This window comes from Phallusia mammillata, chromosome 5, assembly GCF_965637545.1.
Source record: "Phallusia mammillata chromosome 5, kaPhaMamm4.hap1.1, whole genome shotgun sequence".
NCBI classification, from domain to species: Eukaryota; Metazoa; Chordata; class Ascidiacea; order Phlebobranchia; family Ascidiidae; genus Phallusia; species Phallusia mammillata.
This window is the reverse complement of record NC_137256.1, coordinates 23,651,307-23,675,114: the sequence shown is the minus strand read 5'-3', so window position 1 is coordinate 23,675,114 and position 23,808 is coordinate 23,651,307. Positions and strand designations below refer to the sequence as shown.

The 23,808-nt window shown below is 43.2% G+C and overlaps 1 protein-coding gene across 1 annotated transcript; it reads left to right on the top strand.

Moving 5' to 3' along the window:
- The first annotated feature begins 1,809 nt into the window (after positions 1-1,809).
- LOC145228076 (serine/threonine-protein kinase pim-1-like) lies at positions 1,810-16,340 on the top strand. Its single transcript, XM_080093055.1, has 7 exons — positions 1,810-2,149; positions 2,219-2,367; positions 2,439-2,645; positions 2,720-2,876; positions 13,452-13,628; positions 14,662-14,770; positions 14,862-16,340. The coding sequence occupies exons 1-7, from the start codon at positions 2,068-2,070 to the stop codon at positions 14,950-14,952; spliced, it is 972 nt and encodes a 323-aa protein (XP_079949181.1). The 5' UTR covers positions 1,810-2,067; the 3' UTR covers positions 14,953-16,340.
- The last annotated feature ends 7,468 nt before the right edge of the window (positions 16,341-23,808 follow it).

The window sequence follows — 23,808 nt, the reverse complement described above, 5'->3', positions numbered from 1 at the left end:
TACTATTGATTGAATAGATGTGAAAATCATAAAGGATAATTAAAACGGTAGATACTTTAACACCAAAAACTAGCGGCACTGGAGTCCGGTTCACTTTAGGTCAAGAAGGTAACGTCAGGTCAAATGTTTGAAAAAGCTTGTTTTTGAAGTTATTTATGATTTTAAACCTTCACCTGACCCGAATAGCCCTAACCGCAGGCATTTCTACAAGTCTGCAAAAAAAGAAAAAAGAAAAAAAAAATTAAACGGGATTTGAACCCAAAAATTGTGCGCATGAGGCATTGTTTTTTCCACTACACTACAACAACAGTTGCATTCCAGTGGTTTACACAACAGTAATAAACTTTCATAAACTATTTGTCATTTGACCTAAAGTGAACCGGACTCCAGTGCCGCTAGTTTTTGGTGTTAAAGTATCTACCAATTAAAACGATGCACCAGCGCTAATCTTATTAGCATGTGGCATTTAGGATGATAATTTAAATCGTGTAGTACAAAGTGCAAATGGAGGCTGTATGGTAATGATGCCATATAGTCATAGTAATAAGTTCACCACGTTACTGTTCTCAATTTAATTTGATAATTCACTTACAGCCTATGTACTGATTCCTTCAAACAAGGGCGCTTTCATTTGGTCTTGCATCGGTTTAACAGGCATCCAGCTAGTTGACAACACGAGAACAGCTGCAATCCTGTCTGGCGTGGCAAACGAGTTCATACTATGCGGCTAGATGCATGTGTCTGCACATTCTTGAGTAGGTTGATACCAGTTCAGTTTTTGTTAAACTTATGCCTGCTGTGTTCTTAGTTTAGTTGGAATGGGAATAAAACCAACTATTTTTGTTTAAACTGTTAAAAAAACTGTTGCTTGTTTTAGTGTTTTTAATTGTTTAAAGGCGATTGTTTTTGTGTGTGTTTTTCAGTTTTTGCGTAACATTACCTTGGAAAGGTGTTTCTGTTGTTAAACAGCAGAACAAATAGTGACTGCAAAAAGGAAAGTTTGACTAAATGAATAACAAAACATTGCACGACATTTTAAACTGTTAGGTTTATTTCATTTTAGTGTGATCTGCAGACTGCACAAAAGCATGCAAGACAAATTGTGTTTCTTTTATGTTTCCAGTCAAAATGTAAAGACAGTGAACGCTGCACAGCTTGGGAAATAATCACTGTGGGAATAAATTCTGTGGCCCAGCAAAAATAATCCTTTATTGTTATGCCTACTGTTAAGTAACAATGCCCTTGACCTTTGGCGGGAATTTCTTTTCATACAATTGGTAGTGAATTGCGCATGATATAAAATTTGAACGGGCTAATTACTGAAAATGGTCCCAGCCGAGCGCCAGCGTAAAGCCAGTTGCGCAGGGTTGAGAGTGAGTTTCGTTGCGCGGCATTCACACACAAGGCTAGTTTCGTATGTGGCAGGGCGACGGCGCAGACAAAATGTAAACAGCACTCTCAAACTGCGCTGTTGAGAGTCAGGCGACTCACTCATTCGCCAGCGCAGCAGCAGCAGGGAAAAAGGCAAAGATAAGAGACGCCGCTCAGTGAAGGACGTTTCTGCCTTGGCGCTTAGATTGTAGTAGCATTCCTCAATCAATGGAGAAGGACGAAGTAACAGACCTAACGGTTTTTGGCAAAGGACAGCAGTTTGGTGTTTACTGGCAGTAGTAGTTACAGCTTAATTTCAGCTTATTGCGCTGTTAATTTGTACAGAACTATGGAGGTTGAAAAAAAAATGTTTATGTAACAACAGTTTGCTTTTTTGTCAAGTGCTTGATAATGGTTTTGGTTATTGTTTGAGTTATAATTTCTTGTCTTTTTATTCAGGTTAATTGTTTAGTTTGTTTTTTCGCGTATGTCCGAGTGCATTTGGACTTTATTTCAACCTTGCAACTTTTGGATATACTGAAACGTTTATTTGGTTTACACACCACCAAGCGATTTTGTTTGTCGTCACCAGGAATCTGAGCTCATTTGCCGCAGCGACTTACAAAATATTTCGATCTTATCCGTGAGACATTTTGGGACAAGCATCTATTGTGGACAGAATCAGCAGACAGAAACATGATTTCTTTCAACAAGAAAGTGCATTTAGGGAATACTAGTCATCAGCATCACCTGCAGCAGCCGACTAAGGGTTTACCAGGTATGTAAATATTATTAGTTGTCAAATTTTGTACGGTTCAAAAACAATACCATTTCAAATAATTTACAGTGCGAGAACCCTTTGAAAAGACATATCAAGTAGGAAAGGTCCTTGGATCAGGCGGTTTCGGAGTCGTTTACTCTGGAGTTAGGTTGATTGACAACATGCCAGTAGCCATCAAACACATTGCACGATCAAGGGTAAAAGTCTGGGGACAGGTAAATATAAACATATTAGCGCTAGTAACCTAAGGCAGCAGACCTTATATGGATTAATGCCTTGCCTACAGATCAATGGACAAAGCGTACCAAATGAGATCGTGCTCATGGAACGGATAGCACCCAACAAACACGTCATACAGTTATTGGACTGGTACGAAAGGCCGGACAGTTATATCATTATCATGGAACGACCGGAACATTGCCAAGACCTTTTTGATTACATCACTGAGAAGAAATTACTAGATGAGGACACGGCGCGTACGTTTTTTTGGCAGGTATGACTTGCACGATTTTGCATGACGAAAACTGGTGAAATTAGTGATGACTCATGGTTCCCCTTGCATTATAGGTCCTCCTAGCCGTCGACCATTGTCATAAATGTGGGGTGGTCCATCGCGACATTAAAGATGAAAACCTCCTTGTCGACTTTAAGACAAACACCCTAAAGCTGATAGATTTCGGCTCTGGGGCCATCCTCCGCGACACAGTATACGTTGAATTTGACGGTAAGCGTTAGTTTATGTATATCTTATGCATATTATTGTGTGCATACTCGAGGGCTTGTATGAAACATTCGAGGCTATATGGTAAAAGCGAACCTTGTGGTAACATGCCATCAATTCGACGCAACCGTTTGTGTACATACAAACGCCGTGCTGGGCTAGAACACATCATAGCTGGTCGTTGTGTTTTGCGTTGACGAAATCCGGAAATGTGTTAGGAAGCGCTGGAGCCGTGTGTGCTGCTGTTCAGCTGTTCTATCTGTGTTGTTGCATTGGCTGGCGCCTGGCGGTGATACGGCCCGCTATAGTCCCGTGGGACGCTTCTTTGAACTGCTATAACCGGGAACGCCTCTGGTCATTTTCCGTGGCCCTTTGTTGTTGTGCACTAGCGTGATCACGTGATTTTAACCAGTCCATGTGACGACAAATTTCAATCGATTGAAAATCGTCATGGCCTAAATAGGTCGACCGCGAGGCGATGATTTGTCGTCGACATCTGCTGCAGGCAATATGTTCACTTGGGTGGATTTTCCCTTGTTTATTTCCGTCTCTCGACTTTTTAAGGATCAAAACTCAAATATTTACCTGTGATGTTGCGGGGTAATTGACTTGTGTGCAGCGCTCTGTATAAATAGCGATAATGTTTACTATGGAATCTAAAACAGGACCTGCTTATCGCGTCATACACCAACGTGTCAATTTACAAGAAAACGTTTTCTTATTCTCAGCGTCGCCAGTTTGTTTTTAGCGCACCCTGAAAATTGCTCTATGGCTGTGTTTATCTGAAGGCTTGGTTCGTTGCAACGTGGCATCTTGCGTTCGTCAGTGGGAACTTAACCTTCTGCGCAACACGTCACCAGCCAAACTCGTGCCAGTTAGCGCGTCATCCTACTTCAGGCGGCCGCGTTGTCGGCGCGAGGCAGCGATAGGCACCCGAAAGTGATAATAATATTTGCCGTATCACTGTCCACAGCTGTTTGCAGCGTATGCATTGTGTCCTATCGCAAACATATCGCCGTGGGCACTGGCAGGTCCCGATGAGGCGCGAGTTTTACTACAGGCGTTTGTTTATTTTGCTTTGTCCTGCTCCAGTCGGTTGCAGCGCTACTATAATTGGCCTGATAACGGAGACGGGTCAACCACAGCGCCTGGTCTTTTGGGAGACAAGAAATAGGTCACTGGTGATTAAGACGAACGGCTCTATGTGCTTCTAATGCGCACGACCTGCAGCTGTCGCATTTTCAACTGTTCTTCACATTTGCGAGCAAAACCCCCGCACTAAGTAGCAAGTATTGGGCGCTGGGAAAAGCACTTTTCGGTCTGACTGGGCGTTTTCTTCCCTCTTTGCAATTTGGTAAAGTGAATGAAATATTCCCTAGTGACCTTTGCGTTCGAGCGCCGCAATGGCCTTGGAAACGTATGTACGCGCCCGTGTGTGTGCCTGTGTGCACGACAGTGTTCGAAGTCCGTTAGATCGGCCAAAACAACAGACAGCTCCGACATATAACAGCAGTGCGCCTTTGATGTTCACATTTGGCGCCGGGTGTTGTACTAATGTTTGATTTCTAAGATCAAAGTACGACCAATGGTTCAAAGTCGCAAAAGACTTGACTATCAGTACCAGCTGTGGTGGCGAAGTCCTCTGTGAGAATAATAAAAAAGGAACCGCTTATGTTTTTGCGTTGCTAAAATGCCTAAGCCACTGTATGGAAATTCCCGATTGCAGCAAGTGCCTGACGTTTTCAGTTTCTTTGTGGTCTTGTGACCTGGGTAAGCGGTAGGCATTCCCCTATTGCAAGCCGTTCAGCTACAAATTTTTCAAAGGTATTTCTGTTTGACGCTGGTGGCGTGCGAACGGCTGAACCGAAAGTACGTGGAAACGCAACCAGTTCCAGCTCCCTTGTGGCACTAATTCTGCCTTTTTTATCTATTTTTTCGCGTATCGGCTGAACGAGCGGTCGTGCGTGTTTTAGAGCCTAGCCTGCTTTCCGGCTCATATCTCGTGCACCTGTTGTTATGACCGATGTCAATATGTGCAACCCGCGCAACAGGGATCAGCTTTCACTGCAGCAATCGCGCAGCGTACTTACCCATATTTATGAGGCCGGAAACTTGCGTGCGGTGATTGATAAAAATTTCGCGCGCCCTGTCCATTCACCGTCTCGCGGGATTTTTCAAGCGGAAATCCGTTGTGTACGGACAGCGCGGGGCTTAGCGATGATGTCATCCCTTTGACAACAAACTGCGCTCGTCCTTGCTGGCACGATAGCGTCGTGGGCGAAAGTATAGTTTCGCGTGACTAGTAACCAAACACCGCGCACACCTTTTTCCCGCCTTTTCCTCCACCCTTTGAAGCCCCCCAACCCCCACCTAACGTTTTCCCACCAACAGCGTTGTTTCTAAGATGTCTTGTTGGGCGTAGTAAAGGTGCGCATACTTCTGTTGGAACGTTGAACCGCCCAGGACGACGGTTTGTGTCAAGATGTTCTCCCACTCCATCCTCCCTTTATCTCTTTTATTGCTCTCACTCCCTCCCTTTGTGTGCCCAAAGCGCGCGTTCCCCGACGCTAAATACTTGAATGATTTCGCCGTCCTTTTCGTTGAAGCCCCGTTGGAATGCGAATAGGGCCACTCGTTTGTGAAGTCACAAAACGCCTAATTGTGTGCGACGTCTGTACCTAAAAAGGGCGCGAAACGTGTAAAGTTTTAGTGGGCGGTTTCAATTAGGCCCACTGTAAATTTCAGACCCTACCAAACAACATGTTTTGCTTCTTCGTCCTTACACAGCATTGCCGCGGGGCTTACACATTATCTTGCCTCGCGATTGACGTCAAGGCATCTGCAGACGCGCATGACCTTTTAGTTAACCCAGGTGGGCTGCGTGCCTACTGTGGCAGAATGCAGGTTCAGCTCAAGGTGCTTGTGCGGCGAAACAGAAAAAAAACTGAAAGGTCAGCGAAACCTTAGCGTTGGCAAACCCGAATGACGTTAAAGCAATCCCAAGAACAGCTGAATCACGGCCCACGGGGCTCACAAAGCAAAGTGTTTTCGCGTCTTCGCTTTCACTACGCTGAGGAACGCCCAACTGTCGCATAGCAACGACACGCGTCAGGACCTGCCCCCAGAACGCTGTGGCACGCGCGTACATCGAAATAATTTCCGCCTAGCGTTACAGTTCCGCTGTTGAAAAGGAACCAAACGCGCGATACCTTGTTTTGTTGATGATCCTCGTGACAAAAGCACTAGATGTTCAGTAGTAAAATATGATACCTCTTCTTCTAAGCCTGTACCCCCCAGTTCATAGCACGTGATTATGCGTTGGCCACAATGAGATATTTTAAGCTCATCGGAATTCGTGTTGTGTTTTCTTTGTACGCTGTGTGGCATTCAGCGTTGCCTAGAGCGTCACGTACTAGTTGGGGGCTGTTTACGCTCTGTTGCTATGCGACGGAGCTGAGGAGCAAGTACTGTGACAAAGTTCAGCGAGGAAATTCCGCTGAGAGCGCGTGCTCTGTGCCAAATCGATCGGTGCCTGGTATCAGCGCATTGCATTGCCTTGCAATAATGCACCCAGAATAGCAACGAAAGTTTCCAGGCCTTTTCCCGGTTTCGAAAACAAGACTTGGCGCCGCATTGAGAAGTTTTTTTGAAGTTTCGATAAGCAAAGGCCTTGCGTGCGTTGGCAACCGCGGCGATAAATAACGTTGCATGACTCACGCATTTGCGCTTGTTTTTCAAACCAGAGACATTCCAATCGTGAATTCTTGTTCCCTGGGTAACGGGTGACTCATTCCGGTCGCCCACGCTGACCTAAAGGCGAAAAATGCCGAAGTACTTGATTGAACCAACGACGGGTTTTGGAACTTTTCCGTGCTTCCTTCGCTCATGGGACGTAATTCAAATCAATCACGTGTGTCATGTGTTCATGATGTCACCCGCTTGCTACCGTACCTGTGGCGCAATATCCTACTATGTTCCTTCGACCTTAATGTCCTTGTCAGTAAACGTATGACGTCTTCGCGGGCAGGGGGGTGTTGTGTTTGCGGCAATCAACTCTTCAATGGCAATGTTGTTTACCAGAAGGTTGCCCCTGTGAAGATCCCACTAACAAATTTCCATGTATTCAAGGCACCTCATTACATAAGTTCAACATAGAAGTTTAGGACAATACTCTTTAGGTACTTTTGTATAAAATTCCTCTGCCTTATTAGCACATCTGGGCGTTGCGAAAATAACACATTACGTAGCTTAAATTCCTGAATTCAAATTCACATTCTTGCGTTTTTTGATCGCGCAAAAATGCCGCCGTTCCACGAAGTATACACGTAATAAATGTTACATCAAGATCCAAGCACCGCAGGCAGTTTGTACGACTCTCGTATACCTTTCAGTCGAACACGTGGTGGATTGCGAAATAATGAGCTCCGCATACAGTGGCAACGGGCGTTCCCAACTATAGCGCTTGATGTGGCTTGTTTTCTTTAGCGGCGTTCAAGCCTTTGTTGGCCGGAATCGTTTGTTTTCAGAGTCGACCCCCTTGATGTATGCAATGTACGTTGCTACGACGACGCTTCGCAGTTGTTATGGAAACGTTGCACGGCGTTAACAGTACTTGATGCGGTTAGGAATGCCACTCATGTGCTGGTTTGTTGTCGCTCTGGGTTTCTGGGGTTTCAGAAACGAGCTAAGCGTTCTTGGGGAAGCACGCATTTACATACAGACGGGCCAGCGCTATTGTTTAACCACCGAGGTTCCCCGTATTTAGTGAATGTTTAACGCGCCATGGGCCTTCTCGTAAACAAGTCAATGTGTTCTACACACCAGTTCCATCTGCTGTAATGAAACCGTCTTGAGGAAGCGGAATTTACCTCAATTTAGCCTTCGGTTTCTTGTGTTGACAAACCAAGGCTTGGCGTGGCGGGAGAGCAACCCGCGGCGTCAATGGTCCAAACTTTTACTGTAGCTTCTGGGAACGAATTCAGACAACTCCACGGCCGGTCCGGACTTGTCTGACCGCTCCCTAGTTTGACTGTTCCCAGAAATCTGCCGCCCTTGGCCTCTGGTTAACCTTGAAAAGCAAATCATGTATACACATTATAGTTTATCGTTAAACTAAGCCGTACTAGCAAATATTGATGTGTGAGTTTGCATGCAGATTTGGGTGTTTATAAACGTGGCCTTTCACCCCAGCCAGCAAGGCGCCCAGAACAAGCTTGTGCACTGTTGCTCCCTAATCGCGTTATAGATGAGCGAAGTACAATTACGTCATTTTGCAGACGACAACCAATGGGGTGCATTCGACCCGATACAGATTTCTAGGCTAAAACGACGAAGATTGGCACTAGAAAACGCACTCGGTTTTGAGCCGTAAATAATTAATAAGAACCCGTCTCGTGTTTTTCTCGCGCGATGGGCCCCACCCTTCTATCTTCACAGATTTATCGTTGCTTGTAAAATTGAAGTTTTTGGACTTTGTTACCGCTCCGTTCAGAGACCAAAGCAAAGCGCCACGCGCTTATTTTTATGAATTAAAGCGAGCAGCTGAATTGGCTATTCACGCATCCGGCACCGATGTGCTCTATGTACTCAGATCAATTGAACGTTGTGCATTTTGCCTCTAGTCTAAACAGCCTTCGTAGAAAACCGACTGACGCATTCCCGCTGCTTCTACACTCCAAGCAAGTCAGTTCGGAAAACCGGTTTACGGAGAAAGAGTCCTAGCAGGGCCCTGGCTGCGGAAGTTTTGCATCCTGATAACGCCGTCTGTCCTCACCATTGGTCCAGGGTTACGGAGGGTCGGGCCAGTTCCTGTAGCGTGCCGTGTGTCGCAAGTAAACATGTTGCCCTCGCAGAGCATCGTACGTCGTCACAGCACCAAACGTTTTCAACTAACGGCTTTGTTATGGTTTTAGGCGTTTCATGCTGCTATCTGTACACGACTCAGCTCCGCCGAAAACGCACTTCGTGTGCTCAAAGTTGCCTCTACAACTTTAAAAGATGATTTTAACAGTGTGAAATATGTATTTTGGGATGGAATTACCTTGTGCACGCTGTATAGCGAAGAAAAAATGTTCAAAACAAGCAATTTGCCTCTGTGAGCACATCGCGATCTGCGGCGGAAGTGCCGGTTATGACGCGCGCGGAGTGATTGATAAAAAATCGACGCGTCCCACTTCCCGCCAAACGAACATCCGCCGTGCGGGCCCGCGCATTTTGGACCCAGGCAGAACGCAATACCAACACGTTGTTGATCAACATACCAAACATTCCATTCAACGCACTCGGTGCACGCCTCAACACAAACCACCTTACGAGAGCGTTTGAATTCGTTGCTCCTGTCACTCTCGCGTGAGAGTCCGCCCTGTAATGCTCTTTCATTCTCTCTGAAGAGCGGCAGTGTGTTATGCTTGCTTTTCCGGTGTTCTTACTAACGCGGTTTTGATGTCTCGTTATTGCTTAGGCGTATGCGCATGTTAACGTCATGCCCTTGGTATGTTGGCCTCCTACGCGACTGTTCAAATGCGACAAGGCATGACCCACCCCTTTTACAGCTCAATATAGCTCAGAGCTCAATATAACCCGCGGCTTTATCGTCGTAGCTTCAAGTTCATCCAAGTAGCAAATCTGCTCTTAATCAACGCTCCATGGGTCTTAACCCAAATTCATTTGCGAGTTTCAATTATTTTCGGCTTTGTAAGGATTGAGTTCAACAAAGCAATTTCTATTTCGGGGGATTAACCGACTTTTCATGTCACATGACACCGGGAAGCCTTTTGATTGGTGATAAACGCAAAGACGGAAGCAAATGCGACAGCAAGCACGGCGAGGAAATGATGGGAAACACCAGCAGAGTCGCTTTTAAGTCATGACCTCTTCTCGGTTCTCTATAATTTCGCTCTCGCGTTGTGATTTTCCCATAAAGTTGTCGCTCGTTTGCGTCCACCGGAAAAGCAGGTAGCCATTTTCGCACCGCGGCTTGGCCTAAGTGCTGTGACCTTTGCAACGCGTACAAAGTGAACTCTCAACTCTTTTTTCTGTCCGATTACGGCGACCACGCCTTACTATTATAATTTGCGGTGTTGGTTTGCGGTTTATAACCTTTCTATTAGCCACGTAACTTTCTGGTGACAATTTCTGACAGGAAATATCAAGGTGGACATACACTATTCTGTTCAGTACATTGGCATTCTCCAAGTGTTAAAAGACGAAAAAAAGTTTCCTTTAAACGTTTGAACGGAGGAGGTTTGTCCGAAACCGTTTCAATTGTAATTTGCCGGGTTCACATCCACTTTCATATCCTTGTTTTCAGAATGAAACAAGGGGTTAGTTCTGTTCTTGGTGTAAGTGCCTTATAAGCGTGAGAACATGCCATAAATCCTGGACCGGATTCTACACTTAAACGTCTGCAAAGGCGGATGTAGCTACTGTGATTTATTCACACGCTAAGCACTTGTGAGGTGACGCTTTTGTGAGTGGCATATTTTTAGCACATCGAGTACCAGAGGCTTGGCGTTGTAACAAATATTTTTGCTCCGTCCTTGACCAGGCGTATGTGTATACAATCCCCAAGCGAATACAGGAAGCGTGTCAAAATATGAAGCATCATCTCGTTCGGTCCGGAGTACTCTTTCGCCCTGTCAATCCACCACCAATCCACCGGTCTGGCGTTTAACAAGCATCAACTGGTGCTTCCTAGGATCACCGACACCAGTCTGTCAGTAGGAGTCGGTATTGAACTTGCCAATTCGTTTTGCCACAGTCTGGCCCACAAGCTAGTTGTCTGATTGCCAACATCCTGGTTGTCGCCTCTCAACGCGACGATTCCTCTTACTTTGATAGTTTGACTCGGAATTAACTCGAAATGCCGGTGCCTCCTATGCATGAACAAGAAGGTAAATGATAGCAGGAGCTACTATCGCATGGACATCCATCTCCAAAGGCGCAATTACTCAATAATGGCTGTAATGGCGGGAGGTTTTACACACTTACGTTTCATCGTGTTCAATTAACGATGGAAAGGTTTGAGGTGTTGCCTATCAAGTGTCCACGGCGAGACTGCTACCTTCATTAGGCCGGCAAATTTAACGCTTTAGCCGCGTGGATGTCAGGAAACTCGTGTTCTCAACGTGTTACGGTGTGCTAATTTATCTGACTGAGCGTCAATCATCGAACAGAAAACGTCGCGCCGAAAGCGGAAACTGAGACAAAGGAACAAAGGGACCACGATGCTTTTAACATCTTACTGAAATAGGCCAATTCGGCAAGTTGCGTCTGTTCATTCTCACAAGAGACAAGAAGTTTTTTTTCAATCGGACACACGCGTCAATAACTACCCCGCGTGACGTCAATAGCGGTTTTGGCGCGTTTTTCACGCAGCCTTGCGAAAACGTCAAGTAACGCACAGCGCAATGATGTCGTGCTCATGAATTATTCATGCAAGGATGACGTCAAAACGCCACACCCTTTGCCCGCGCAGGAAAAAACACAGCACCATTTGCATTCGACCTTTCTGCAAAAACGTGACACTTCCCATCGCTTGAATGCAAATTTCTTGGACCTCGCGACATTTCACTACTCTCCTGACCCACGGAAGACACCCGGCGTGGCATTAGTTGGATACCAAAGTCCAAACCTTCCATGTTGTCACACACCGCAGAGGTCGAGATGCTATTAAAAGTCGAATTTTCGGTAATCACTGGCGACTTTGCCCCCTTGTGATGTCACAACAGTAGCTTGGCAACCGTTTGGCCAGTTCGCTAGGCAACCGATTGCCATCTAATTTGACACAATAATTGTTTTTTGTCACTTAATGACGCCAAAAACTCTTTAGAATTTCATGCAACATATTTTGAAGGTGCTAACAAAACAAAATATTTTGAAGGTGCTAACGACTTAACAATTATGGTTTAAACCCGCTTTAAAAAGTGTGCAGCTTACAGTGAACGCCGCAAACTTTTTAATTGTCAAATACATTGACGGTGGTTATGAGGGATTCGCATAGATGACTCTATGGTCAATTTGCAGTAACTCCGGCATTACATCACCACACCTGCGCAGCAGAAGCAGAAGCCCTTTTACCTCGCTTCTCGACTGCAGACGCACCTGACACCTACTAAATAATGCATTCGTTTGTCCTTTTAACTCTCTCTCCCTTTGCTCCGAACGCCAGACGCTTATTTTTAGACGCGCGCCCGAATTTCCCAGCGCACTTGCCGTTAGCGGCGTTTATTAGAATTTGTGGGAAGTCGAAAAGAACGAACCACGCGAGCAGCTGTTACATATAGCTCCACGGTGTCTTGTATATCGCTTTGCAGATGTTTTGTTACGATTCATCTTTAATAGTAGCGACGACGAAGGGTTGCCTGGGGGTGAATTGGACTTTGATGTGTGTTGTGCGGTTTTATTATGGCTCGTGTAGTGACGATGCAAAAAATCCGCGCTGTATAAGTCGGGGTTGAAACATCGGTTGTGCAAACACATACTTCGACTGAGATGAACTTTGTTCGTTCGGGCAACGCGTCAGTCTGCATTCCGACCATACCTGATCGGCTCGCCTGCTATTGCGTGCGTGACTGCGCCGTGCCGTATGAGAATGCAGCAAATTTGTGGTGTGTTTAGCTGCAATATACCTCGAACTGGTTTCTACTAAACCGGTCTTACCAGTACAGCAACCTGGCGCCGCAAAAACCAACGAACACTGTGGCATATGGCTGCAAGTTGCGTACCCGGTTAAACCCGACGCGTTCGAGAAACTCCACGATTTTGCGTGGATGTCGAAGGCGGAAAAGCGTCTTAGCTGCTCATAGCGAACTGCAACCACCGGGAAGGGGAAAAGCAACCAAAACTTTTTTTTCCTTTCGCGCTTTCGCGTCACAAACCACGCTGACGTCTATTATGACGTAAAAGTAGCGCGGCGCTTCTGACAAATGATCAAACTGCAAAGTTAACCAATTGTCCCTGTGAGCCAAGTTTACTTTACCGTTAACTCGGTGTTGTGTATTTTACCCCACGGGTAGCTCGACTTTCGTGGGCTATTTTCAGAGCCCCTTGTATTGTGTTTACCTGAATTACGGGCCGAGCCAAGGTCTACAGCTGTAGCCGCTGCTTCAGTCCGGTCCTCATTGCTGTTTGCGAAACGCTTGTTGTGAAAGGCGGGCAGACTATATCCGCCTCGTTTGCGCGAACGCTGACCAAACGGATCGATAACAGGATGTGGCAAGATTGAGGGGGAAGGGGGCTCATCTAAAACGTGACTACAAGCAGCATATTCCTATCTGCGCTTGTGCTGTTATTAAATGAGCGGCTTGCTTCGGAAAAACCGCTCTTCAATAGATAATAGTTTATGCGCGTTTCGTATCGAGCACCACTTCGCATTAATCGTCCAACACTCGAGTTTTTTGATTTATTACCGTACCCATAGCAACGTATCTACGCTTCAAGCCCTCTCGTTGGGCATAACAATGCGCTTATGAGATTACGACCCCATCTAAATTTCATACAAGCCCTTTTTGTTTATGATACTACATCGCGAACCAAATGCGTAGCAGTCAATTAAACGTGTTGTTTCTGCCGTTCCAGGTACTCGTGTATACTCCCCACCCGAGTGGATCCGTAAACATCGATACCACGGAAGATCAGCAGCAGTCTGGTCGCTAGGTGTCCTCCTATACGACATGGTCTGCGGAGATATCCCCTTCGACAAAGACGAAGAAATAGAAAACGCCGAAGTCCGCTTCAACCACCCAGTATCAGCAGGTAAGGGTGAAATTTTGTGTTTATAACATCTTGCGGAAATTACATACTCCAACCTACTCTATGTTATTGTACGCGCTGATAAACATTTCTACGCGCGGTTTATTGACAACGTGTTTTTCTGTTTTGGCCGACCACGCAAAAACCGCGCTTAAGCTGTTAAACAAGTCCAACGAGGTTTTTGTAAGGTTGACGATCAATTAAATTTCATTGTGCGAACCTGTACGTTGCGCTGACCGCTTTTGGCGTTTTCTCAAATGTCACTTAATCGTCTTTGCGCCCAGCACCAAACAACAGATCATTTTCCTGCGCATCTTCAATGTTTATCGTTGCTATGACGTATCTTGTGACGCGTCTGGCTTCTCTCAAAAGGCCTGCGCGACTCTAATTATAGCAACCACCGGAATCCTATTTCGGTCTGGGTGCGTTTCTAGGCATGCGCTACCACTGTGAATTGCACACGGGTCAATTTGTCACAACGCAAATTTCGCCAAGTCAATGCAAATACAGAGTAACCGGGTGTATTTGGATGCTAATAACAGTCAGTAGTGGCCTTTACGCGGCCTGTGTCCCTTCCGTATGGCAAATAGGGCTCTGACTTAGCGTCTGTCGCGACAAAAAGCGCCGATTGTTCGTCTGTCAAGCCTTAATCTTTGTTGTTTAAAGCCTCCTTTGATGCTCGCACACTCACAAACGTATGCGCGCGTGCTTGGTGTGTGTGCGTCAGTAGTAACGGCCAAGAATACCTTCTCAATACCGGTTCTTTGTACCTCCCTTCCGTTACCGTTTGTGCTCACAAAAGGTCTTGGTATTTCCGATAGTGTACCACGCCTGTTTGTGCCTCGTACCTTCTTCGAGCTGTTTGTTCAGCTCACGGCGCGAAATCACTAGCTTCGAGTCGGCGGTTTTCCTGTGGGCAACGCCAACGCGCACACAAATAGCTCATAAACGCAAATGAGTACCCTTCTATGCATATGAGCTATACACCAGCACCTGCGAGGCGAGTTATCTCACAAATGCTCTTTTGTATTCACAGAATGCGAAGACCTTATTAGATCCCTGCTGTGCTTTCGTCCATCGGACCGACCGACCCTTGAGCAAATCATGATCCACCCGTGGATACTGAAAGGCGATTTTATTTCCAGGTAATTGGACGTTTCTGTTTTGTCGAATTTCGACAATAGGCCTTTGTGCGTTAAAGTGATTGTAACATCCGCTTTGTTTCTTGCCCTGCAGGCATTGTGGCACCACTAGCAGTCACATACGAACTTCGTCGGAGTGCTCAGACGGCGGTAGCTCCACGGATAGCACGGAGAGCTTCAACTAAAATTCCTAAACGTCTGGACACGCCTGCTGTGAGACTACAGCACGCGCGGACACGTGGCTCGGTTTCAAGTGCGCGCAAAGCATGGGAAGGCTGCAGAGGTCACGGGAAAGGTCAAATCACACCACGTGACACAATCTTGTTTCTTCGGGTGCCAGAAAAATATGGTTCTACTGTTTCCAACTGAAAATCGCCAACTCACATAGGTTTAATGCCCCCCAACCCCCGGGAAATCCCCTTTCCACGGTGCTGACGTCATTGCGTATGACGCAACAGTGGAAGATTTTTATTTATGTTATTTATTGAGAGTTGCTACTTCGTTATGTTGCTGTTATGTTGGTTGTTCGTTGTTGTTTTTTCGTTTGCTTTTCGATTTTGAATGCCACTATTTACTATATCTGTTGAACGTCGTGGAAACGTATATTTATTGTTTGTTTTATTCTTCATGTCCTGAAACGCGACCGCCGGGCAGAAAATGCTTCGCGGTTGCAAACTGACGCCAACTCTATTTCCACAAGCAAAACGATTTCAAGGGGGAAACACTAAAAAGTAGTAAAATTTCGTCAAACGTAAAGTAATATTTGGGAAATTGAAAATTTGGTCGCAGTGTTTCCCCTTTGAAACTTTTGCCTGTTTTTGCTTTTGTCTTATTTTGTGCACACGTCTCTAGCCGTATCAATGTACAAGCTCACCACAGAGTTGCTGTTCTTATTCTTATTTATTTCTTTGTCGTTTTTTTTTTGGTGCTTACATATTTGTCCGTGTTACTTGACTGCCCAGCAGTGCACCCCCCTTAAAACGCACTGGTTGCGGAGTCTATTTGTCACAAATTAATACAGTTTGCCATAAACATGTTTCCCAAAAAAATCTGGTTATAATTTACCAAATAAAATGCAAATTATAAATATGGATTAGCAACATCCTTATGGTCCGGTACCACTGTACACTGTCAGCAACATAACAATTTAAAGAAAGTGCAAATGTTACAAGATACAAACGGTAAAAAAATGTTTTGTGAAACACTGTAATGTTTTAGTGGCGGTAAACCCATGTGTTAAATGAAATCTTTGTGTGCGTTTTCCCCCCAAACCAATCGTGAACGGTGGGTTCCGTACATGTCGCCCAGTTGCAGACGCGCCGCTTAAGGTAAAAATCCACCCAAGAACGCCGCGCGTTGCAGCACCGACCCTTCTAGGCTGGAGGACGAAATTCCTTTGTCTGTTGTGCGACGCACGTGTTGTCCCCGCCTCTTCGTACGGTGGTGTGCTTTTTGTCGTTCTTATTTATTATCTGTCGTCTTTTTTTTCATTTTTTGACATTTCGTTATTATTATCTTTATTTATTCTTGAAAAATAAAAACGGCCTTCAATGGGGCCCTGGTTATAACAAAATCTGGTCATGAATTTCATATTTTTGGCGTCAGAAAGGTTGAGGCATGACAGAAAGGGACTTTTTATGTGTGATTAAGCTGGAAATTTTCAACCACTGGCAGAAACGACAACAACCTAATTAAATGCTTTTAAGCGTCTTAGTTCTTTCGACCGCTGATTTGAAATTAGATTATGACGTCACTGTGCGTCTGAAACAATTTCGACTTGAGACACTTTGATTAATGACGTCATCACATTTATTTTTAATGTGAAGCGATAATGAACGATGAAGTCGTAAATGTCAAATAAAAAACAGTAATGACGTCGTTACACGCTTTGTTGTGCCCCTGTGACGTGATTAATGACGTCTGAACGTAACAATGACGCAGTAATTTCATGGTAGCAGAATGTACATGTTACAAAATCAATGCCCCAAATGAAGCCCGGTGTTAGACAGCATACATTTTATTCACGGTTGTCGGCACAAAGCTTGCTCGCGAACCCGGTTACAACGCCAATAAACCTACTTATAGCGGATGTTCCCAATTGTAAATCTTGAACAGGAAAAGGTTGCGGAAATATAAACCAACAGCCGCAGACATTGTCTGTTTTGTAGCCTCGCGCACACGCCACGTTATAACAGGTTCACGCAAAATTGCCAACCAAAACCGGGGTCACTAAAGGTCAAGGGCGGTGAATTGTTCGGGTTTCCGTTCAACCCACTTTTCCTTGTCTCTGATGTGCACTTGGGCATAACCATGTTTGGCGGTCACGTGATTGATGACTTTTATGCGCACAAATGTACTGGCAAAAGTATGGGGGAAATTTTCAGCAGAAATATGGCAAAAATGGTCTGAGGAATGGGTATAATATATAAGTTAAACATGTTTTGCACGCCAAAAACAGCCTAAAAATGTTGCTTGTTACTGGTAAGAGCATTTTGTGTTGCAAACAAAATCTTAGCAGGCATTGTGTTAAATAAGATTTTGATTTGTAAATCAGAGTCATAAACTAAGCGAATTCAATTTAAGGCCGAATGATTGTGATCGTGTACTCAGGCGGAATAGACTCTTAGAAGTGAAAATACTTAATTTAAGTCCTAAAAAATAAAACTTTTCAGTCTTAAAGAATAAATACGACATTCACCAGCACGAGGTATTACAACACTGTCACGTAACTCGTCTTAATGCTTCCGACCTATTCACTAAGCAAACACAAAGTTTAAGATAAAATCACATCGTGAGGACAAATATTGATAAACGTTAAGCCTTCGAACTGTGGAGAGAAATGGCTTTTGCGTGTCAACAACCTTGTGTTAGTTAGAACGACCTTTGGGTTTTCCGTAAAGCACCTGACCAGTTCGTCACATGGCATGTGTCTTGACGTTTCATCATGTGCTGTATGTGCGCATGTTGAGCATATGAGATGCCTAAAAAGTGGGATGTCCCCTAATGTATTTTGGCGCATTTTTATGGCTGCCTGGCAGTCTAGTTTATTTATAGTGCGTTGTGTCACTAGTATAGCTACGTGCTATTACGGTTTTATTGCATTTAACAGAACGTTACATCGTCAGCCGAAACTTTCTATTTTTCTTGATTTATACATCTATTGTAATAGCGAATATCAAAACGTGGGTAGTTTTACCAGCTTCGTGTAGACAACTGTGTGACAATAATTTCATAAAAGAATGGCTCAACGCTTTAAGATTTGTTCCTAAGTCCATGTGGTTACTCCGCTTAGTCATAAGGTTGGGGCTTCCAATCTCACCACGACCGTTCGTGTTTAAGTAAGAGAAAGCTTAGAGCAGTTACTGCGAACACAAATGTATGAGTTGAACCAATTCAAAACATGCTAAAAAGGTCTTTTAATGGAGCTATTATGAAATATACGAAAACGTGTACGTGCACTGAATATAAACATAAAGCAGTTGGGTATTTTTGGGTGTAATTTCAAAATCTATAAACAGCTGGCCACAATCCATAAACGAACATTTTGAAACCCTAAAAGCGTTCACGCCCACAATGGTTTATATCAGGGGCGGGCAACTTCTCCAGTCGGCGGGCCTGATATGGGAAAATGAAGTACTTGGCGGGCCGGATTCCTGAATCGATACATTAATCGCGTATTTATCCAATGATTTAAAACGGATTTTTGACCATCTAAACCAAATACAATTAAGGACGTCACAATTACAATACAGTCCAAACAATCTAACTGATATAACATAAAATTATTCACCACAGCAAATTTAATGCATACACAACATACTTAGATACTGCTGAAACACTAACTAGGCTACACGTGTGGAAACAATGAAACCGTGAAAGCAGGCCACACACAAGGTTGGAAGTTATGTCGTAACAATGGACGTATGGTGCAATGGTAACAACGGCGGGAAAGTTTTTTACTATTGGGGAACGTTACTATCTGTTACAACTATAATTTGACATAGCAAGCAAGTAGTGGCGGATTGCAGCAGACTGTAGCCGCGGGCCACATTATCATGTAAGACCGGAAACTGTCTGCGGGCCGCTCAAAACCCCGTCGCGGGCCGGATCCGGCCCGCGGGCCGTATGTTGCCCGCCCCTGGTTTATATTGATATTGCTCTTACATAACATCCGTTTTACAGCTGCGGCGGGTTACTTAACAATGTTTGTGTTGTTTTTGAACCACGTGCATTGGTTGTATAACATAGGCTACACCTCACTTTCAACAAAACGTTTTGGCATGAATTTGACTCGTTTAAAATTATGCAACAATAATTATTTTTTAATTCATGTAGCGTTTTAGTCACGTTTTGTCTATTTAAAGGCAAATCAAGTGATTTAAGAGCCTCTCAAACTAATTTAACTGTGTTAAAAGACAAGACTGTGATGTACAATAGTGAGTCGAGTCTCTTAAATTATATCCCAAATCCATCAAAAAGGTTGTTGGCATTGTGAGAACTTAAACGGTTTTCGATATCAATAAATCTTTATACTCTAGTCTAGTATGTAGATGAAGCCGTCGCCAATCCATATCGTAAATTTAAATCAGTATTTCAATCTGCATGCAAAAGCCTGGTAAACTTTTATGCCCATCGAACGCCCTTCACATTGAGGCAAACGTTATGTGGTGCAATCGTGACTAGTCTGCTGCGAAGCCTTTGTTTTGACTTGTTTATGGCAAACTTTGAACTGTTCGGCAGCTTTCATGATTGCATAATGCTAGCTTGAAAGGATGTTGATACGATGAAATGCTTTGCGCATGAATTTTGCACAGACCGTGCTGCTCACAAACCATACATGGAAAACGTAGCATTTCATGGCACTTTTTCGTTTAAACTGTGCCAATTTGAAGTTGGTCACCGTCTAGAAAGACTGAGACGTTTTGGTCGAGCTTGAATGTACAAAGCTTGTTCAAAAACTCGCTTTATCCGTTGTGTTTGAAAAATAGAAAGTTAACTTAAATGAGAACACGTTTCGCAACGTTACCTTATATGGTCATACTGCACGGTGTTGTTTTGATGCAGGACATGTAGAGATAAAACGCGGCAAACCCATATTTATTAACACGACATTTCGCGTTGACCGCGCGCTCAGAAATTCTAAATATAGCTGCAAACCTACCAGGAGAAGAGAGCAACGAAAAACGAAAACAGACGTTTTTTGCAGGCCTAAAACCCCCTCTTTTAAAATGTTAAAACTAACTTTAAGCATTGATGCAAATTGGGAATTGGATTTATGCGATGACGTTTTATAGGTCAAAATTTCAAGGACGCTTCAAAGACGTATATTGATGAGTCATCACATAGTGACGTTTGATATGCCGACGATATCATATTGTACGTCAGGGACGCCATAAGGTCGCCCTGTGTGGTTTAGATCTTTACATCAAACGTTCGTTTTAACCTCGATCGTTAAACCTGTTGCGCACAAGTTATCGAGGCAGGTGGTAAACGCGCTGGTATATTTTTTAGTCGTTTTTAGGTCAGACATATTTTTGATTCGGGCCTCAAATATTACCAGTTTTGTTCGCAAAACCGCTAAACCAACTTAATATAGCTCTTTGTTGAAAAAAGACCTCGTATTACAAAACTATGTAATTGTTTTCAAATTTAATTTGACCATTTCCCAAAACTAATAAATGCAAAGTACTTTTTCTACGCATATAAAATGTTGTGAAGGTTGACTGCACGAAGTTGGTTTGTAAACCCGCTTCAAAACCACCAAAAACATCTTGATGTGAAAAATTATGGTTTCATGTTGCCATAATGGGGGTGCAATTCGTTACGCTTCAGTGCTTTGGTGGAGCGCAAATCGTTGAGTGACGTTGGGATGGGCTGAAGTTGTTGTTTGGTTCCCACGTTAAGTTTATTGTTAAATTCTTGCAGATCAACCAATAGTCTAAGTTACCAGTCTAGTCATTGTACTTGGTGTGGGGAAAGCACACTAATCGAATGGCTCAGCGTGGGAATTACAACTCTTCTGTCTGTCTGTATTTGTCACAACATATGCTTTAAGGCGTGCTGCGGTGTTGCAGTTGTCATAAAACCGATAGCTTAAATTAGCCGGTACTTACCGATTTCAGACCGATTTAAATTTGTTAAAACATCAAATCATTCATCTTTTTGAATTCAAGATAGATATGTTTCGCCTTTCCCACATCATTGGTATCTTTATTAACCTAAAACCCATTTTCCCCTAGAAACTAGTAGGTAAAACAAGCAGAAACTTTTTCAGCGTTAATTATGTTACATGTCCATGATATATGCCTATATGTATAACCAACGGCACTGGTTCTTAAATTTGAAAACATTTAGCAAGTACAACAAGTATAAAAACTTGGCCAAAACTACCTGTTTCAGGGTTTAGAAGTAGGAGACTCTTAAAGACCGGGCCAAAATGAACAAACCATTAGCATTTAAACATCGTGTAACATCGAAAATTTGCGTGTTATAGAGTATTAACAAATAAAGATTGTGTGTTCTTTAGCCCACATTGTTGTTTCTTGCCTAAACTGAACGCAAAGTAGTTTAATGGGCCCCTTGTATTATCACTAGCAAATTTACCATGCAAACTTTGGCCCAACGATAAACAGTAAAGTAATTAATTAACAACGTACCACAGTAATTATCGGTTAATTCAGGCGCTAATTTGTGTTTACATTGCCAATGTGTCATGTAGATATATTATGTACAATTCGTTTTATTATCGTTTCACAACGAGTGGAAATGAGTAATTAAGCAAAAAAACTATTCAAAACAATTAACCACGCATATACCGCACTATTTTTTTATGTTTTTATTTTTATTTTTCACGGGGTTCGAACCCAGGACTCTCCCGGGGACGAATCCCGATCAGGGTTTTTTATGTCTGTATATGGCAGGGCTGCCACTGAGAATTTTAAGATATCCCAAGGTTACCTCACCAAAAATCCCAAGGTTTTTCCAAAAATCCCAAGATAACCAAAAAATGGCAAATACACAGTTTAAATCCTAGCTGGCGCAGGCAACATAATCTATATGGTTACACCAGGTCCCAGTCATCTGTACTTTTGAAAAGACGCTAAGAAATACCAGAAAAATACAAAAGAAAAAGATATTTTTTGTACATGTTTTTAGTGGCACATGATACATTGAAAAGCCTGTAGCACTAGCCTGACTCATAAGTTTTGACAGGGAATTGCCTCGAACACAAAAATGATGAAGCACTGTTACGTAAATCGTTACATAAAAAGATAATTTTTGCAAATGGATATTTTTTGTTCGCAACAATAGTATGATTGTATCTTAAACGTATTAAATGAATAATTTAAAAAAATCCCATGGTTTAAAAAGTTTTTCCCAAGATCCCAAGCTCAACACTAAAATCCCAAGATCTTGGGAAAAATCCCAAGGAGTGGCAGCCCTGGTATATGGGTCAGGCGCTCCAGACCGCTATTGTAATAGTAGAGCATGTTGGTGTCTCTCTGGCATCACCTAATGGACATGTCTTGCAGCTAATCTCTGACTGGCACGCAAAAAAATGTTTAACTTTTGCGACGAACTGAATTGTATAATCTTTAGAATTCCTGCAAAATATGGGATTTCCTGCGTCCAGAGTTTGCCGTCAAACAATATTCGCATTTAAAGCCAGAAGAAGAATTGAGATGCGACATTGTATTCTCGAGCAATTCTTATTATGAGGTTCACAACAAGGTTTAAAATGGATCTAAAACGAATTTGGTGCTTGTTAAACAAAATTTAATCTGGAAAAAAAACTTCGAAACAATCCATTTGTTTACTATTGTGTTTATATGGCCTTGTGAAGATGATGATAATTTACAGCTTGTTTTGGACAAACAGGAAATATTGAAACCACGTAAAGCGTTATTGGAGGTTGAGAAGCCCTTGTTATGTGTTTGTGACAAATGCGCATGTGCCACCCAACAAACATAAGTTGTAATGTAATTATCAAGATATAAACTGACAACGGCGACCCCTCAGGCATTTCAGCCAGCGTGTTTGTTGTCATGGTATTTGCAATTTGATTACGTAACTGATTACTTTACGTAACTGATTACTTTACGTAACAGTTGCGTAACAAGTTATAGTCGTTGGTTATATAACTCCTTGGTTGGTGTATTATCTAAGAAACGGTAAGTTGACACTTAAAAATTAAAATTGATTGATAAAGTTGATTTATTGCGTTGGGTGTGAAAAATCGTAAACTCTCCGCAACGTGTTAACGTTACAAAGTGAAAAAATGTAAAACGTGCAGTTACATTTAGTAGGATGGTGTTAAACGCCTAAAACTGTTTGTTTTACCATGTTTTCAGACTTGCTTCACAACCCATGAACATGAAAAAATGTTGCAGGGTCGTTAGCAAATAAACCACTACCGGAAAATGTTTAAGCGAATTAGCGAAATGAAACACAATTTTGGGTTCAAAACAAGGTCACTACGACCAACCACAAGGCGAGAAAAGCTGTTGTTTTTCCATACATCAATGAAAAAACAAACAGGCGTGTTGTTGGTTTGATTGTTTATGCAGATTCTATAGTAGGCTATGTGACGGATTGAAATCAAAGTCAACCGAGCTGCTACATTATTATTAAGACCACACTGTGCTAGTAGGGTTCACTGAGGACAAGTCTGGCTGAAAACGAATAGAAAATTCACAGGAAATATGACATAAATATATAACCAATATTTAATCATAAACATTACTGCCAAGGTAGTGGTGTATATAGAATACATCGTGTAGACCAGAGGCGTGCAACATACGGCCCGCGGGCCAGTGTCCGGCCCGCGGCACCTATTTTCGTGGCCCGCGCATACTTCAAATTACTCTATCAATTATAAATACTTTTTACTGTTAGAGCATGGAATGTTGCTATTTGTACACCATCACTGGCATTTTTAAATTTGTACAACGTCACACCGTGATAAGGTTTTATCCACTGTGACGACATATTCCCGTTGTTGCATCATCGTGTGCATTATGAAACAACATCCTTTAATGATT